The sequence below is a fragment of the Hylobates moloch genome, unplaced genomic scaffold (assembly GCF_009828535.3).
Source record: "Hylobates moloch isolate HMO894 unplaced genomic scaffold, HMol_V3 SCAFFOLD_1, whole genome shotgun sequence".
NCBI lineage: Eukaryota > Metazoa > Chordata > Mammalia > Primates > Hylobatidae > Hylobates > Hylobates moloch.
The window spans coordinates 225,207,297-225,226,752 of NW_026652276.1; the positions used below are offsets into that span (position 1 = coordinate 225,207,297).

A 19,456-nucleotide genomic window follows, 5' to 3' on the forward strand; every position below is an offset into this window, starting at 1 on the left:
CGATCTCCTGACCTCGTGATCCGCCCGCCTTGGCCTCCCAAAGTGCTGGGATTACAAGCATGAGCCACCGCGCCTGGCCGAAACAGATTTTTTAAATACTTTAATAATGGGATATCTTAATATTTTGATGGGAAATATTTTTTAAAATTACACTCCTATTGTCCTAAATTTATGAAAAAAAAAGTTCAATGCAGAACACTTGCATAAATACACACACTTTTTAAAAAAGGTACCTTTATGCATTTTGCTCTGCCCTTAGGTGCTCTTTTTCCAATCTAGAATACATTTCTGGATGTTCTTCAATTGAGAATAAAATTACTGGAGTACACGCATGTTTTATGGTGTTTGTGTGTGTCTATGGACTGGGTCACAAGGTATACCAGATGTATTCCTAGGGGGTCATGGTAAATATAGTCTGAAGTCACCATTCTGACCATACCCCTCTCATAATCACAGAGCCTTAGAGAAGAGAAGAGCAGTTTCTTGCTGTGTACTGACTTGGCACATACCATCAGTCGCAATCACGCCAGATCTATGTGCTGCTTTATTTTCACAGTTCAAGTAAAGCTGTGGAAAAAGTCTGAGCAGCAGTGGTAGGCAAGGTCTGTGCCACCCACGGAAGCATAACGCAAAATGCATTCCACACACGTAGAAGCATGACACAAAAGTTTGAGCATTTACCTGTATGAATGCCCCAGTCTGTGTCCACCGCTTCTTTGCTCTGAGTGATGTTCGCCCATGCCCCCCTCTAGCCCTAATTCCTCGAACCACACATATAACTTATTACATGTCATGGTCATGTGTGACTCCAACTAGGTTGCAATAGCTGCAGCCATTTTCATATTTTCCCTGCTTTCTAAAGAGAAGTGAGACCAGAGTATGTTTTCACTAATCAGTGATTTAGGTAGACAGATGACATTTGGGGGTGACAATAACTAGATTTATAAATGCTATAAATCCAACCCATAGAAATAAGAAAGTGACTGGAGTCAGAAGGTCAAGGAGCACCTGTCACTTTCCCAGCAGGGCCCAACCTGCATTCTCTTTTATGGCTGCAAGCTGGAGGTCAGGATCTGAACTGAACAGGAGTGAAAGAAGAAGGACTTCCTAGGGGGCTGATAGTTCACTGGGTGTACCTGAGATCTCATCATCTGCTGACTTGTATTGTTATAAAAATAAGGGGATACTTAACTGCCACGGTGGGGTAGCACATAAAGAGAAAAACACAGGTAGTTTTAAGGAATGGGAAGGGGTGAAATATAGTTGTCCCCTGATATCTGCAAGGACTGGTTCCAGGACAACCTCTCCAACCCCCAACCTGCAGATACCAAAATCCGTGGATGGGATACTTAAGTACCTGATATAAAATGATGTGGTATTTGCATATAACCTATGTACATCCTCCCATATATGTTACATCATCTTTAGATTACTTAAAATCCCCAATACAATATAAATGCTAAATAAACAGTTGTTATACTGTATTGTTTAGGAAATAATGACAAGAAAAATGTCTGTATGTGTTCAGTACAGATGCAACCATTCTTTACAAATATTTTCAATCCATGATTGATTGACTGAATGTATGGATGTGGAACCCACTGATATGGAGAGCTGACTGTAATAAAACCAGTACCTAGTGCTGTATGAAAGAAGATTAGCACTCCCCTTGACAAGAATGGAAGAGGCCCTCGGGCCTGACAACACACATATGGTTAAAACTAGCACCTAATTCCTCAGTAGCCTGGCAGGAACTGGGAATGGTGGCCTATGTTTTAAGAGAACCCCTTCTGTGGGCCCCCAATGGCTACAGCCTGATACTCAGGTGGTGGTGTGAGATAAGCCCCAATGCTTTTTTTTTTATCCCCTGTCCCCCAATATTTACTAAGCTTCAGGAAACTATATTCTTTTTTGATAAGTATCCATTTATTAACACTGGTAACATTTTCAGGGCAAACAGAACATGCATTCTTTGGTAGCAAAATTTTAAAATCATAGATATATTTCTTTTATATATTATGAATATATTTCTAGTAAGGACTATATAACTAGTCTTCAGAAACTGAAGATGGAAACATAGCTAAGCCTCAACTTCCGGTCAAGCAGAAAGTAATGAAAAGTGCCGAAAATGCCACAGTCACGTGGGCCACTGCTCCTTAAATGCCACAGTCATGTGGGCCACTGCTCCTTAAATGCCACAGTCACGTGGGCCACTGCTCCCTTCATTCTCTACAGACAACCTGAGTCTCACATTGTCATAGCACCAAGAAGAAAAAACAGTTACTGTCACTTTTCTTATAGCAACATAGGGATTTGTGTACATAAAACATGTTGGACAGGATCTCCTTCAATCATGGTTTGTATGTCAACAGTTGGTTTCATAAAACAGATAGAGAAAGGTGGAAAGAAGATAGAAGATGGTCTCTTTACAAAAGAAAGGTGAATACATTTCGATGCACCAGGTTGTTTAGGCTAAGTCAGTAACTGTGTGTATTATCAGCCCTATGACTGCTAAGTGTCAATATTTAGAATTTCAGTGTGGGAAAGAACCTCAGACACCATCAGTCCAACCGCTTCCATTTTACAGCTAAGGAAAAGGGTCCGGAAACTTAGGTGAATATCAGACTAGGATGAGAACACAGGCTTTGGAGTTAGGCTCCTTAGTATATGAAGTTCATGTATCCCCACAGACAAACTCATTTTCTGGTAATATGAATATACTTCTGGATGAACCAACAGTTTTTCAGTCTAAGGTATGTCAGAAACGAATTCAATTTTTATGCTTAAGTTTCCTCTGCACAGCTTTTTCCATTTAGGTTGTGATGATGATGAGGACTGTCACCCCCTCTAGACTTTTGCATTCTTACTTTTGAATTTGGGGGTTAATGTGTGAGTAGGGCTCCATGAATCATCATTTATCTTTCACATCATTTCTCTTTTCACCTATTGCTTATATAACTACCTATTTTTAAATTTAACAATTAGGTCAATGATTCTTGATTTATTTAAAAAAGACAATACCAAAGACAGTAATAAGGTCAGAGCGACCTGGTGCACTTCTAACACCCCAATATGAAAGGAATTTTTTTTTTCAGTATAAGATATATCATATACAGAAAACTAATACTAAAAGGTACTCAGAGGTAGCCCTTGTTGTTAGACATTTAAGGATGTTCTAGACTCCAAGAGGAACCTCAACAGTTTTCTCTGCTTCAAATTAAAAACAATTTTCTAGGATAAATGGAATGATTAATAACATAAGAAGAATAATCAGTACTGAATTGTATAGTGGAATGATTCCCATTAGGTTCCAACCAAATATAATGGAGCTTATTTGCTTTCTTAGCATGTATCTTTCCCACTACTATAAAATTGAGATCTGTCATTTATAATGTTACCTGTATTATCTAAACACTAACATCTTTAAACCCAGTGGGCTTCCCCTAGAGAGGTTTAGATTCTTGCAAACCCAGGTGAATTGTTCTTGTTGAGCAATGAACCATTGAGAAATGAGATAAGGCAGAGGCACACTTATGGATGCCAGTCGACAGGTTAGTTTTTGATGGCCATGGTCCAGAGGAGTGGGTGGTCAGTTTCCACAGTCACAACACCAGACCCGTCGTAGGTATTGGAAGTACTGACCAATGTTCCAAAAGCAAGCACATCATTTGCTGTAAGAAAATAAGGGAAAAAAATTAGTAACGATTTCTTTTCTTCCTCCGTTGTAGATTAACTTTGTCACTTACCAAAAAGCAAGTAAGCACACACTTTCATAAAAAATATATAAATGTGGGATAGGTGAAATATATGATATATGGCTTTAAAATGGGTTTCTATAACTTGCTGTAAACATTTCTATAACTTGCTGTAAACATTTCTATAACTTGCTGTAAACATTCTTCCTGGAATTGGTTATTGACCATTTTGGGTTATATATCATTCTCAATATTAAATTTTATTAGAATCTTTTCTTTTTCTTTACTAATTATAAAACCAAAACCTGTATTTTTAATGTGCTACTTACTTCCTTCCCTGGGTACAATTTTAGTTTCTCTTGATAATTCAGAGTTAAAATCTAATATGTTATTATACTCTATAAAGTGTAGTTTTAGCTTCAAGTAGAAATGATATGAGACAGATAGAAAATTACCTAAAAAATGCATGTGATTTTGGTCATTGTTTTCTCATAAAGAAAAGCCAAAGTGAATACAGCTTACATTCTGTAAAATTAATAGAAACTCAAAGGTCAAAGCCGACTTTCAAATGTGTAATCTTGAGCAAGTCAGTTAAGCTCAGCCATAAAGTGAGGGCAAGAGATGATAAGATAATCCTTTAAACTACTTATCAAAGTAAAAGGCTTATGAATTAAGATTAGAATTTATATATTTATACATTTCATAAATATATAGCTATAAATATAGTTTTTATTTTCTAACAAGTTAATGCCTAGGCACAGATTGGTAACTTCACCTCTCTTTGCTGATACAGGAGCAATACTTCATCAACATGACTCTAAACTCACAACTGTCCTATAAGCATCCCTTGGTAACAAATATTATTTTCTTTACCAAAATTCAGAGAGAAAAATGAACAAATGTTATGGAGCCCAAACTATCAGAGTCAGAAGAGGCCCCTTTTCCTTCAAACAAAACCTATGAAGTTATACACACTGCTTTGGGGGAAATCAATCAATTACAATGCTCACTTCCCACTAGAGGGAGCCTCGTATCTTCCTGAGGAAATCTTGAAAAGGCAATTTAAAAATTCAGGAACAGTACTGCAAGATAATCTATCGTCAGTTTTACCAGTTCACACAGCTTATTTATTAAAACTCAAATTATCTTTCATAGTTCTTAATGTTTTTACTAGTGCAAACACAAAAGTAAAATTACACAGTAATACAGAGTGAATCTCATGTGAATATTGCCCTGATATGAACTTCAATATAGGAAGCTCTTAACTCTTGAGTCATTTGGGACTTGGGACTTCTGTGAGATGATGTTTCTGAACACTGGTGATATACACAAAAATATGTATTGATCTAGACACTGTTACATAGTTGGTAGATCAGGCTGGTCATCTTTGAAGGATTCACAGCAAAGTCAATTGAAATCTCTACCTCTCCTGAATGATGGTCTTGCCTGGAACCTGGGTGCTTACCAAGTAGCTTACTGAGACCTATCCCAGGCCTATGGTTTCAAGGTTTTCCCAACAGCCAAGAGGGAGGGAGTCAGGGAGCACTTCACACCACTTCATTGCGAAGGCAATTTAGAGTGCTTCAGCAGGCCTGCCAACTTTAAAGTGGAAACTCCCTTGTGAAGACCCATGCATGCACAACCCACTTGAATTTGACACATACATTATATGATTCGAGAAACTGGATTAAAATCCTAGTTTTTACTTAGGCCCAAAGAACAGGAGTACAAAATTGTGCTTCAAGTTTATAGTTGCATATAAATTCCTTTCTGATTTTTGAAGCCATACTATGGATTTCAGAATTTCAGAAGTAGCTACCCGGATTATACATATTAGGTTTGCTAAGACACTGTTGTAGCCTAAATAATTTTCAAATGGGAAAATAATCAAAGTGGTTGTATTTGGGCATAAGAAGATGCAATTTTTTTTTTGAAGGAAACATTTCTTTGAGTTAAGCAAGGCCACTGTTAGCCATACTTGTAAATTATGTTTTTATTTTATTTTATAATATTTAAAGTTCCAACAAGACCAGTTATACAGTTACAATTAATTAAAGACAACAATTGGTTTTGATTATCTCTAACTTTATGGAAAGTACAATAAAAATGATAGAAAACTAAGATGAATAAGTTGAGAGACAAAGTCATGAATTTTAATTTACTATGTCATTACAATTATTTTGGAATATATTTTCTTCAAGTCACAGAATCATATTTTTAGACAAAACCTTAGAAAAATAAAAAAATTTTAAGGAAAATATTTGGAATTATGATGAACTTCTTCTTCCCCAAATATCTGAAGGCCAATCATGACATAAGTACATGAAACTAGTAAAGAGACAGCTGTGTACAGATAGTAGAAAAACAAATTACCTCTTCGTTTCTACCCTAGAGGATTTGTCCAACACTTTAGCTGGCTGAACTATAGAAAATCTGACTTGGATTCCCCCCCCTCATTGTTTGCAGAGTAGACTACAGCCAACCATAGTTGCTCAAAGACAACCAGTTATCAGATCAAGTCCTGTTTTCAACAAAAGGCAAAAATAAAAGTTACAGATCTATGTGCAAGCTTATAAGCAATGATATTTTGTGTGATAAACACATTAACATAGATTTTACAATTTTTATCCATTATCTCAGGCTGTTTTATTTCCCAAAGGTAGGGATGAGAATTAGCACTCCGGGTTCTATTGTTTTCAGTGATGTCCTCCCAGCTTTTCTCTAAAGCTGGAAAGACAGGGGACTACAAAGCAAGAGCTGGCAAATCGGTGGAAACCAATTATTCAACTCTTTTCAGTTAGTGGCGCCATTTGTCCCTGGTTTCTTGCCCATCTTTCCTCCACAAGCTACATTAGTGAACTGTGGCTCCTTGGTTGGAGCTGGAAGCGTGAAGGAGTACTCTGCAAGGCCTCGGATGCTTTTGGCACTGAAAAGCAACAGTGGGAGGCATTCATTCTCTGTGCACCTGCATGACTTTTCTCATCAGGTGCTTTTATAGAAAAGGCATCTCTCTATCAAAGAGCATGACTCCATCATGATGAAGTTAATAAGTTAGACCTAGGTTCAAACCCTGGCTCTACCATTCACCAGCTTTACAAACTCAGTTATTTAAACCCTTTGGCCTTGTGTCATCAACAGTAAGTATGTAGAAAGTATCTACTTCACAGGGAAGTTGTATGGATTATGTGGCCAGTCTTACATATGATACATATTCAAGTAATTTCCATCTTCTTTGCTTTCTCCTGTTATCCTGCTGATAAAACAGATCAGGTTGGTCTTTTAAAATTAACAAAAAGAGAGATGTTGTGAGCTGAACAACTAGCAAAGGCCTGAATTCAGGCCTGATTAGTTTATAGCCAGCTGAGAAGTAGAATGAGGTACACTCGTAACTTTTCCAGGCTAGCTTTTGTGAAATACTTAACATCATTTCAGGTGATTCCTTGGCCTGCATGTATGTATGCATTTATTTAATAGATATTAAAGCCTCATTCTGTGCCAGGCACTAGGGTTTAAGGATGAGTATCTCTGCCCTCACTAAAATGAGGACTCACATTTTAGTAAAAGGGAAAGATATACAATCAAACCCAGCAGACAGAAGAGAAGCATGAGGTGGGCCAAGGAGGGCAGAGGTGCCTTCCTGGCAGCCAAGATGGGTTGTGTATTCAAGAGGGAGGTGAAGCCTTTGACAGTGGGGGGATTCTGGCATCCCTACAGGCCTGCCCGCTGACCTGGCTTCCCAAGAATCTGTAGATCGACGCTGGTTCTTTTGTAAAAATAAATAAATTATTTAAAAAGGCAATGGAAACATTTCTAAAATCAATAAATCCTGAGGGCAAAATGGAGTGAACTAGCTTTGCCTGGGAGGTGTTATTTGAGATGGGCATAATCCTCATTCATTCAAGACGTGATCTGAGTCCTTACAGTACACCAGGCACTAAAGGCATAGCTGGGTTTTATCTTCCATTTAGAGATGGGGAAAATGAAGCTCAGAGAGGCTAAAGTCACAGGCTATGATGATAATAAAAGTGGTCAGACACTAACAAGTTAGTAAGGGAGGTTAAGGCGATTCTTTGAAGAGCTCTAAAGAAGAGAACTGTTGCTGATCTGTTCTCCTGAAGTACAGAGCTGTCTTTTGGCAGCCTGAAGGAGACTTAAGGAGATGCGTTAGTGACAGCCTAAAAATCACTCTAAGACTTAATGAATACTTTACATCTCATATAGACAAATGCTTAATGAACCCATTATGATGAATCTTAAGGCTTCCTACCATTGTGGAACATTAGGTTAAGTTATGAGCGTTAATTAGACATATTAGACATCGCTAACTATTTAAGACATAATGGGACCACTGTCTACACTCACCATTTACTCTCTGAGGATTCTGAGCCTATGTGGAGAAATGGCAACAGATTAAGAAAATATGACTCAGATTTCATTACCAGGAAAAGCAAACTATACTGTCTGTAACATCAGTTCACTATTATAGGTCTTTACAATTTTAATTTTTGACAAATATATTTTTTAAAAAGGTCTTTTATGTACACACATGAGACAAAAGATTATATTTTAAAAATTGCCAATTTAAACTAAAATATGAATTCTGGGAAGGGTTATTAGTGAATTTGTTTCTTATAAAATGGCATTTATACTTATGGTTGCTCTTGAAAATTTTCAAAAATAAAATCAATATGTTGTGTTTTCACTTTCTTGAAGCCAAAAACTCAAAGTAGTCCTAATGTAAAGCTGTGGAGTACATGCCTTTTGTGTACTTATATTTCTATTAGAATCTTAGGAAATACAAATTTGAGACCATCTATAAATATATTTATTTATCTCAGCACTGCCAAATAAAAATAAGTGATCCACAAATCTAAATTTTCTAATAGCCACGTTAAAAAAGTAAAAATAGGAAAAATGTTAATACCTTTTTCATTTAGCCCAATATATCCAAAATCGTTTTAACATCATCAGTATATAAAATTTGAGGTCTTTTACATTCCTTTTTCATACTAAGTCTCTGAAATCCATTTACAGCATGTCTCAACTTGGACAAGGCTCATTTTAAGTATTCAATGGCCATACATAGCTAGTGGTTACTATATAGATTGAACAGTGCAGTTCTAGGTTGTTGAAGCAGGAACTATATTTATGATTCAATTATCTGCTTTTTTCAGAGGAACATTATTTTTTGGTTTGATTATACAGATACTAAGTTTCATTTCATATGTAGATATGCAGTCACAGAGTCCAAGGTTATAAAGAGAACATTAAATTCAAAGTGAGCATATAAAATCATTTTGAGTGATTTAAACTTACCATGTGAGTGGATCAACAAACACTTAAATACTTAACACGTGCTCAGCAGCAAGACAGACTCGGTCCTCTGCCCTTCAACTTGAAGGCTGAGACTATCTAGCAGGAACTGTAGAAAGGACAACCAAAAATCCAAAATCCAAGCAAACCTGATGTAAAATTACCAAGAGAATATATACTACATTCTATAAGGCATAGAATAAATAGATGCCTGCTTGGACATGTGTCAAATAATCTTCCTTTTTTTGAAGGGGGGAAGGAGTTATTTATTTTTATTTTATTTTATTTGTTCATTTATTTCCATAGGCTTTTGGGGAACAGGTGGTGTTTGGTTGCATGAATAAGCTCTTTAGTGGTGATCTGTGAGATTTTGGTGCACCCATCACCCAAGCAGTGTACACTGTACCCAGTTTGTAGTCTTTTATCCCTCACTCACCTCCCACCCTTTCCCCCAAGACCCTCAAGTCCCCAAAGTCCACTGTATCATTCCTATGCCTTTGTATTCTCATAGCGTGGCTCCCACTTATAAGTGAGAACATATGATGTTTGGTTTTCCATTTCTGAGTTATTTCACTTAGAATAATGATCTCCAATTCCACTAATGGGTATCTACTCAGAGGAAAAGAAGTCATTATACAAAAAAGATACTTATAATCTTCTAATTGTACTTGCAAATAATCTTCTAATTTTTCTTCTAATAATTGCAAATAATCTTCTAATTGTACTCCTTTCGCCCAATTATTACCTTCTCTTCCCACTCCTCTAACCCTTGTGAAAGAATAACTGGCGGACCCTAATTGCCTATAATGAAATGTTCAAAACAAAGCAAACACATTCCCTCTTCCCGGCCCAAACATCCTGGCATGGCACTTAAGGCCCTTTGTCATCTGGCTACTTCCTCCCTGCTTGCCAGCCACTCTCTGCTACTTGCTATTCCTTGAATAGATCAGGAATTTCCTGCTTCTACGAAAATTTTTGACGTGTTCCCTCCAAGAACAAATGGGCTTTTCTCTGCATATTTTATCCTTCAAGTCTAAACTCAATGTCACTTGCTACCCTGTACCGCCCTTTGATTCTCCAACTGCTACAGGCCAAATTAAAAATTCTCTTTTCTATTTATAAAGGATTTGATTGCTTCCCTGGAACACACTTTTTATTTAAAGCTGACTATTTAGATGCCTTGTCTCAAGCAGGCAAAGTACAGAGTGAGCTTGAAACATCTTGCTCCAGAAAGCAAGAGGGTGCTCAAAAACAGATGTAGACCTGTGAAAAGGACACAACGACTGGAACTAATTTGGGGCATTAGAAAAGAATCCTGAGAGAGAGAGAGGCATTATAATATATTGAATAATGAATTGCCAAAAGCAGGTGGAGAGAAGAAAACCTATTCTTTACAGAAGAATGCCAACTACTAAAGGAAGGAATGGCAGAATTAGAGAATTAGAAAGGCACCATTTGCAGCCACCAGTGTAATAACTAGTTTAGGCAAGAACCATCAATGGATGAATGCTAAAACTACTGGATAAAATGTGGAGAAGAAGGATAGCACCCATTTCCAAAGCAGTACTCCACGTATTGCTTTTAATTTCAAAAGAAAAAAAGGTAGCAGAGAGATCTCATGAGTCCGATCTTAGCTAAATGATCAACCTTAGCATCACCAATAAAAGGCCATACTGATATCATGTGCCTCCTGCTATGATGCTAGGAATGAATACAATATCACCCATGAACAGTTTTGGCCAAAAATGCCTGACCTGAATTGAATCATGGGGAAACCGTAGACAAATGCAGAATGGGGGCAGATGACAGGTTAGTGGGCCTGAACTCTTAAAAGCTGTCAGTGTCATGAAAGACCAAAAAAGTGAAGGGACTTTTCTAGATTAAAACAGACTAAACAGATATGACAACTAAATACAATGCATGTTTTTTAGTGGACTCCAGATTTTAGAAAGTTATAAAGAGCACTACTGGGACACTTGGGGAGTAAGAATATGGACTGTACACTATTATTCCATCAATGTTACCTTTTGGGAGTAGATAATAGCACTGTAGTTATGCAGGAGAATGACCTTGTTCCTAGGAGATACAAGCTGAGGAATTTCAGTGTTTATTATTGTCCTGTCTTCAACTTATTTTCAAATAGTTCAGAATGCAATGCACATACACTCATACTCACATATTATATTGTTTGGAGATTTGTCCCTGCCCAAATCTCATGTTGAATTGCATGAATCAGCATAATCTCTGATGCTGGAGGAGGGGCCTGGTGGGAAGTGTTTGGGTTATGAGGATGGATCCCTTGTGGCTTGGTGCTGTCTTTGAGATAGTGAGTTCTCTCAAGATCTGGTCATTTAAAAGTGCATGGCACCTTCCCCACAATCTTTCTCTTGCTCCTGATTTCGCTGTGGGGAATGCCTGCTTCTGCCTTGCCTTCTGCCATGGGTAGAAGCTTCCTGAGGCCTTCCCAGAAGCAGATGCTGACATGATGCTTCCTATACCGCCTACAGAACCGTAAGCCCAATTCAACCTCTTTTCTTTGTAAATTATCCAGTCTCTTAGCAATGCAAGAATGGCCTAGTACACATACAAAGAAATAAATGCAAATGTAGAAAAAAATGTTAGCACTTAGTGAATCTCAGTGAAAGGTATACAGATTTTGCTGTACTGTCCCTTCAGTTTTTCTGTAGGTTTGAAGTTATTCGATATTAAAATCCCACATTACAATCTGGGGAAAGAATTTGGGAAGAAAGGCTAGCAACTTAAAAAGGGAAGCGTTTCTCTCTTGGTTCACCTTTGGTTTCCCTGAAAGCTGAAGTAATGCCATTGCAAAGCATTAAGAAATGTTCATTGATTTAAAGTGCATCAAAATAAATCCAAGTTGAAAAAAAAGTGCCAAATTCAGGAAGAAATTATCTAGTCTATGATATATCTGCATTGCAGCTTCTTGGAAAAGTATAGAGAGAGATGCCGAGCACACAGACTGTGTGTGGTGAGGACCCTTCCTTTGTCAACTCATTGAAGCTCACCAAGGACAGCCTTTACTTCCACTCATTGATGCAGGAGGCCCTGGAAATTAACGTGCAGTGTCTACCAGAACTTCTTAGTGCTTGTGAAAATGGTAAGAGTAGACTTATTGTTATGCGTGTCTCTGATAACAAGCCATCAGCTGTGCTTTCTTTTTGGGCCTTATCTCTCAAAACCCTGATCTGCTAAGACTCTTCCCAAGGTGAACACTCATCACTTCCCTCTCCTGACAACTAATCCTTCCTTGAACTCAAATGTCCAAGGAAGGGCTATTGTAATTCTATTTGAAACTGGCTGCATTTATCTTCATCTCTCTGGGAAGTCACATTTCCCTTGCCCTTGGATGAGGGCTGGAAGGCATTAGAAGGCTTCTGATGTTCAATTATTCTTCCTTCTCCACATTTTCTGTGTTATGACTCAGCCTGTTGATCGAAAAACAATTAGGCCAGGAAAATGCTGCTGCTTGGAGGAATCAAAACTAATTATGCCAGTCAGAAAATGTTTACAAAGATCATGACTTTCAAACGTTTAGCCCTTTCTAAAATAAACAAAATTGTTATTTTTATTTGTTAAAGAGAATTCCCTAATGTATTATGTCATCAGCATGTTCTACTCATAAAAGGCCCCATGTTCCAGTTAAAGAGCCAATCAGAGCTGCTTTAAGAAAAAAGAAAAGCTTACCGGGCTTATAAAATAAGAACCACAGTCCAAATCCACAAAATGTGACCTTTTTGCATTAATTATTAGTGGTAAAGTGAATGAACTGTGTAGAACTCTGTGAAAATTTTCAGTGTGGAAAGTCAGTATCAGATTTAAACGTTTGTTCAAAGAAGAGAAAGGCTGTCCACAGGCTGTTCTGAACTGATTTACTTTGCTCTGTTGCCTTCAAATCCTGTGTCTTGGTGTTGCCTCCTGTGGACACTGGTCTGCCCCAAAACCATCCCACAGGGGTGAGAATTATGACCTGCAGATGCCAAAGATGACTGAGTCGTAGCCATCCTAATCTGTTGCTGCCTGGCTGTAGCGCAAGGCAAGTCATTTTGTACTGCTGGGCCTCAGTGCCATCCCTGAAAACAGAGAGTTGAACTTTTCACTGTAATATTTTATGACTTTTGTTAAAAGTCCCTCAGGTGACCTTAGCATCCATTTGTAAAATGCCAATAATACTTGTCTCCAGTTATCTCTAATACTGCTATTGTGAAGATGAATGAGTTAATGTCTATGAAGAGCTTTGACTTCTCCAGAAAAGTGTTGAAAATGTGTTGTATTATTATCATCATTTCATCTGCACTGAGGAAGCTTTAAAGTGGCATTTGCTTCTGTCCTTCAAATGTCAACAGAGATTATTACAAGTACATCAAACAAACAGAAATGTCATAGAAAAGTGAAGAAAGGGAGGAACATGTGCGGTAGCATGGTATGATTACTTAACATCAATCTCAAACCTGCAGGTGGTATCTATACAAAGAAGCTAAAGAGACATAATCCAGGCCCTTTTAGAATTTACCAGTCAAGAGGGACTCTGTGAATCTGCTGTGATTCTGGAGGCTGCCGGATTCGCATATCGTTCACTGCTCAATTGAACTCTTTTAAATTTAATTCAGCTGAAGTTTTTCTTTTATCAGATGGTGTCAGAAGTGGGATCCAAAGTGGAGCTTCTAGCGTCCCCCAGCAGTGCTGAGTGAATATGCAAGGTAACTGCAGGACCCACTTGTGTCCACTCATCTCTCAGAGCCGCTGGGGATCATGGGTAAGCTCCCTCTTGGATTTCATAGCTCCACTCATCTCTCACAGCTGCTGGGGACCATGGGTAAGCTCCCTCTTGGATTTTGTAGCTCCACTCATCTCTCACAGCCACTGGGGATCATGGGTAAGCTCTCTCTTGGATTTCCAAGCTCCATGGATTTGTGTTTTGAGCTCTCTGAGTTTCTTTGAGCAAATTTCTTATCCAAACTGGGTTTGGAGTCATGACAGAAACTGGACTGGGTCCAGGAATGGATTTGATCTGGGAATTAACTGGCTTGGATCCAGTTAGAGGCCTCTTACATCTGACTGGGTCAGAAAGGAACTGGTAATAAGCAGTAATATTGCAGAGTTATAAAATTTGGCTTTTGAAAAATCAGATTTTTGTGTTATACCCCTTTGTTTCATTTTTCTTACACTTAAGTAGGAAAAAAAATCACTGGCTAAGTTAATTAAGAGAACCTGAGCATAAGGCCAATATTTTAGGTAAAAATGGGATCCTTAGTTTCTGGAAAACCGAGTTCTTTCTGGCTTATACTTTAGGCCTGGGAGGCAGCAAAGTCTTACAGAAACAGCATCATCTTACTAAAGATAACTTACAGTGGAATGTTCCGAATGAACAACAATGCATTTGAAGTACCTTTTAAAAATGAGGGCTCTCAATAAAGTCCCTTTTGTCTAAGAATGGGTTTGGCACTACAGCATGTCAACTGCTATTCTCTTTGGAATAATCTGCCTTGCACTCTTTGCTGACAACTGTGGGTGACAGGATTAGACATGTACAGGATCGTGGGACATGGGGAGCTTTTTCCTCCCTAAAAGGGGAAACTTGAGAGATGATGGGACTACTGGAAAAGATCCCTTCGCTACCTAGAAGCAGCCGCCTGAACTTTTTTTTCAGTGTCGCTGCAATGGGTGGGTCTTTCTTTGGCCTCCTTGATCATTTCGCCTTCCCCACCCTGCCTCAGGCAATGCTTTTCTCTCTCTCCTTTCCCTTTCTTATCTTTTCTATTACTCAGGGCAACCATCTTGCCCAGAGACCACAGGCTGAAACCCCCGGTCGGAGGTTGGATTAACGATGATGGAGACCAACCAGGGGCAAATTTGAGCCTTGCCAGTTTGATACTGGGTGCTAATCAGAGTAGCTAACGTCTATGTTTTTGTCACACGTACTTGACTCTGGCCAGAACAGAAAAAGATAATTTTCCTTTCTGATGTGGCTTTGCCCCAGCGCGATGGTGTGGCAAGCTCAGTCACGAGGGCCGTTGAGGGAAAGAGAACCCAGAAGCCTGGCATGCCGGCAAAAGGGTAAGAATTTCTTACCAGTCAGACTTCTGGCTTCCCTCTTTCTGTGCAAATGGTTGACTGAATGGTAAAAACCACTGTTTATCTCCATCTTGTTTTATGTCCTTGGGAGCTTGACCTTGTTACTACATGGCAGTACTTCCTCTTGGTCTCCGCCTTCCAGGGAACAAGAATTTTAAGGTTTATGTCATAATTAGCTCTAAAAATTATCTTGAGTAGTTAAAAGCCTTGTAAGCTCACAATTAACTACTCTAGATGCCTTCTGGGAAGAACAGTGAAGACTGCCCTGTGCTGTAGCTCAGTAGCTAAGGCTTTGCCCTTTCATACTGGTGGTCTGGTTTCGATTCCCTGCTTGTGAAATAAAAGCTTTTTGATTTAATTTCTGCATGACCTTGTCTAGTCTCTTCTCCTTCATGTACTATCTTAAATTTTCCTTTCGCTGAGCACCTGGGAGGTTACCTTTGGTAAAGTTCAAAAGCCGGAAATATTGGAGTGAAATTTAGGTCCTATCAGAAGTCAATTTTCCATTTATTTGTGCTTGTGAAGATCTAGTCAAATTAACCAGATGACTGAATCCTTGAATTTACAGAAAGCCCTTGAAGTTCTGAAAGATTTGCCATGTAAATCCCTCTAAGATTCTGGCTCAATCTTCATCAATTCAGCCAGACCAACTGGTCCACTCAGGCCACCTCTTGCTGGTGAAATTCCCACTCCTCTCACAAAGGCATCTTCCCTGCTGCCTGTGTCCCTATGTGGTGCCCTGCTTTCCTCTTTGGCTCCACCGCCCACTCCACTTGAGATTCCCTGTCACAGTGAGTACCTGCCACTCTAGCTCCTCCAGATCTCCTGCCACCCTCCTGCACCAGCCCCTCCCTGAACCCCTGCTTTACCCTACGAGGGCCACCAGCATGACTTGACCTTTGCTCCTTTAATAATAGATGGTCTTTCTTATACCTCAGTCTGAAACTGTGACAATCCCAAAAATGAAATCTCAATGGTCATGGTGGCTTTTCATTGTCTTATGGAAAAATATTTACAACACAGAAATAGGGGATGAGTGTTTACCATCAAGCAGAATCCATTCAATCATATGGCTGTTTTGATAACAGAATTTCATTTAGTGAGAGTCTGACCACTGCCTTTTGGGAAAAACATCATTTGATTTAAGTTCAAATGGTCTAATATTAACAGATATGATTTGTTATAGCAAAGGTAATGAAGCAATGTCTTACACTTTGTCCATAAACCTATAAATATACATGCTTGCTCCTAATATATTTCATCATGACCTATTTTCATTTTTTTTTTTTTTTTTTTTTTTTTTGAGACAGAGTCTCGCTGTCGCCCAGGCTGGAGTGCAGTGGCACGATCTCGGCTCACGGCAGGCTCCGCCCCCCGGGGTTCAAGCCATTCTCCTGCCTCAGCCTCCCGAGTAGCTGGGACTACAGGCGCCCGCCATCTCGCCCGGCTAAGTTTTTTTGTATTTTTAGTAGAGACGGGGTTTCACTGTGTTAACCAGGATGGTCTCGATCTCCTGACCTTGTGATCTGCCCGCCTCGGCCTCCCAAAGTGCTGGGATTACAGGCGTGAGCCACCGCGCCCGGCCGACCTATTTTCATTTTTAATTTCTCCTTGCTGATATACAATAATAATATTTCATGTTAGGAATAGCTGTCATCTTCCTATATGAATATTCTAACAAGTCTGAAAATATTAGCCATTCTTAGAAACAAGCTACTTTAATTCACAATTAATATATTCTCTTTCTCGTTCTAGTTATAATAATCAATTTTTCAATACTCATGCCATGGACTTTTTCCTGATGACAGCCTGAACTTCTCTTTTTTTGATGAACCTTCTTTGCATTAACTATCTGCATGCAAAGTTGCATATTATCCCAGCCTCAAATTTATAACCTTCTACTTGGCATTTTACTATATCATTGTGGAGTGCTGACATGTGTAATACTATCTTACACATTAAATGTTCAAGTATTTTTTTCTACCAATTAGATTATAAGCTCCTTGTGGGCAGAAATATGACTTGGTCTAACTTCCTTTATTATAGAATGTCTAATCTGCAAGAAACCTTATCTATTATTTAGTTCAGTGGTTTAATACAGATAAAAGTGAGGCTGCTCCTACTTTAACCAATTTAAAGTGGTAGGCTCAGAGTTCTCTTCACTTGACTTTACCTCATAACCAAACCAAGTTGGCCTTTGGGAGCTGGCTAGGTCTTCAGTGCTTCAGAGAATGTATTTAAAGAGCCACTGATATAATATCCAAACACTTTATTTCAAGACAGGGAAACGAATTAAAGATACCTTATTGACCTAGGATGCCCAGCACTAAAATTCAAGTCTGTTGACTTGTAGCTCAGTGTATTCTCTATTATAACAAAATCAAACTATGGGCCAGGCACAGTGCCTCCCATCCATAATCCCAGCACTTTGGAGGCTGAGGTGGAAGGATCACTTGAGGCCAGGAGTTTGAGACCAGCCTGGCAACATAGTGAGACCCCATCTCTATATATATAAAAAAATAATAAATTTTAAAAACCCAAAGTCAAATTACGGGCTTTAACAAATTGGTTGGCTCCTCAGAAGTATTTTTGGATTAGCTAAGCAAAGTTAAATGATTAAAACTACATACTGAATATTTGAACTGCTTGAACATGTGGCTATGTTACCTATTTTTTCCTAAAGCTTAGTGAGTCACGTAGATTGACTAAAGTCACAGGCTTCAAGCCAGTGGCAAAATGGATTCAGAAGTTTCTCATCCTTGATTTTTTTGTAAGCTACAGACCACAGGACACAATGTACTTAACTCAAACACTCCGTACTGCATTTTCTTATTTAGAAAATGCACCAATTCCATTTATAAACCACTATCTATAGGAGTGTTTCTTTTGTTGTGTCAGCCATTATTTAATTAAGTAGTATTAACAGTCTAGACAAGGAGGAATGAGGAAATGGTCACACAGGCTTAGCTGCTAAGGCATGGTTCAATATTTGGCTTTTAGTAAAAACATTTTGCTGTATCTGTAGTAAACACATTAGATAAAAATTAAAGGTGAAATTTCAGTTAATCCACTTTCACTGCTGATATGGCAAGATTATTAGAAGACAGGCTAACTACAGAGCCTTTATTTATGATTTAGGAAAATAGACCTATATTGTTAAAGAAAAAAACTCACTTGTTATGAATGGCTGTATTTGCAACTAAAAGAATATCAATATATCAGACATCAATTACACCAAAGATAAGATGATTACAAACTTTCTATGCAGAAAAAACATTCATTTTGAAGTATTGGGAGACAGGGATGGAGAGTGGCAATTTTGTTTTTATACTAAAAAAATCGTTCCTCAAAAGCTGAGTTGTGCAGTTTGTACAAACTAAGATTATATTATATCAAAGCTGCAGGTTAGGAAGTCATATTTACTTGGTATGTATAGACAAATTTACAACTCTAATCACTTTGGTAAAAAGTCTACTAAAATTGAACTAATTTTTTAAAAAGCCTGTTATATCACAACTAGTATGTATGTGTAGAAATGGCTTGAGATAGCTTTTCTGTATTCTTAATTAAGAAATAAACAATCCCATATATTCCTTGCAAGTATCTAGCCTGAAAGGCCTGAAAGATCCCTGGCTCCTCCCTGTTCCTTTGATGCCATCGGTGGTATCTAGTTGTTGGGGGTTTCGGGGGAGCCTCTGATTCAGACCCTTGTGGCACCTTGTTGATGACCAGGGTCTTACCTACTCATTGTGGTCCAATCAGTATTGGCTGGAACCCTCTTGATGGCTACCATTTTGACCTCTCACCCTTTTTCTCTTAATCCATGACTCTCTTTGCAAGAAGCAATCTGGCAAAGCAGATATCCTCCCCCTTATTATCCTAAAACATCCAAGCCATCTGGAGAAATGTGATGAATAATTACCAATATGCCTTTTTAGCGTTGTGCCTGCTGAGTGTTGGTGAATCTCTTCCTCCAGAGATGATGGACACAGTTGTGATGTCTCACTGTTCTATACTTTGCTTGCAGGTGACTACAGACTGGCTTCTACTTGGGCACTTGAGGCCATCTGATGTGTCTGGAGTAACAGCTGCTTCTGATCTTGGGCTTGGGGCAGCTTCACTTATGAGTACTGACTGTGAGCCTCCGAGGCTTCATTCTGTTAGTGCTGGGGTATCTCATTTTCCACTCATTGATGGAGTGACAGTGACATGTGTCTCCTCTTCTCTGAGTCAAAGAGGCATCTCCTACAGGACATGCTGCAGGCCTGTGGATTGGTGCTGAGGTGTTGTAGGTATTTTTTGTTCTAAGCGTTAACAGGACTGACACTATTTTGGCCCTTTTTCCATAGAGGTCT

The 19,456-nt window shown here is 38.7% G+C and overlaps 1 protein-coding gene and 1 pseudogene across 2 annotated transcripts in view; one reads left to right on the forward strand and one right to left on the reverse strand.

Moving 5' to 3' along the window:
* Nucleotides 1-1,639: 1,639 nt before the first annotated feature.
* LOC116809933 (U6atac minor spliceosomal RNA) lies at nt 1,640-1,779 on the forward strand (annotated as a pseudogene).
* A 131-nt stretch (nt 1,780-1,910) lies between these two features.
* Nucleotides 1,911-19,456, reverse strand: part of TPK1 (thiamin pyrophosphokinase 1) — a 411,439-nt gene continuing 393,893 nt past the window's right edge. The window contains exon 8 of one of the 2 annotated variants that reach the window (XM_032762053.2): nt 1,911-3,671. In XM_032762053.2, coding sequence (XP_032617944.1) covers nt 3,553-3,671 — 119 coding nt within the window. In that variant the 3' untranslated portion in view covers nt 1,911-3,552. The remainder of the gene's footprint in view (nt 3,672-19,456) is intronic. The other variant, XR_009209712.1, reaches the window with a different exon arrangement.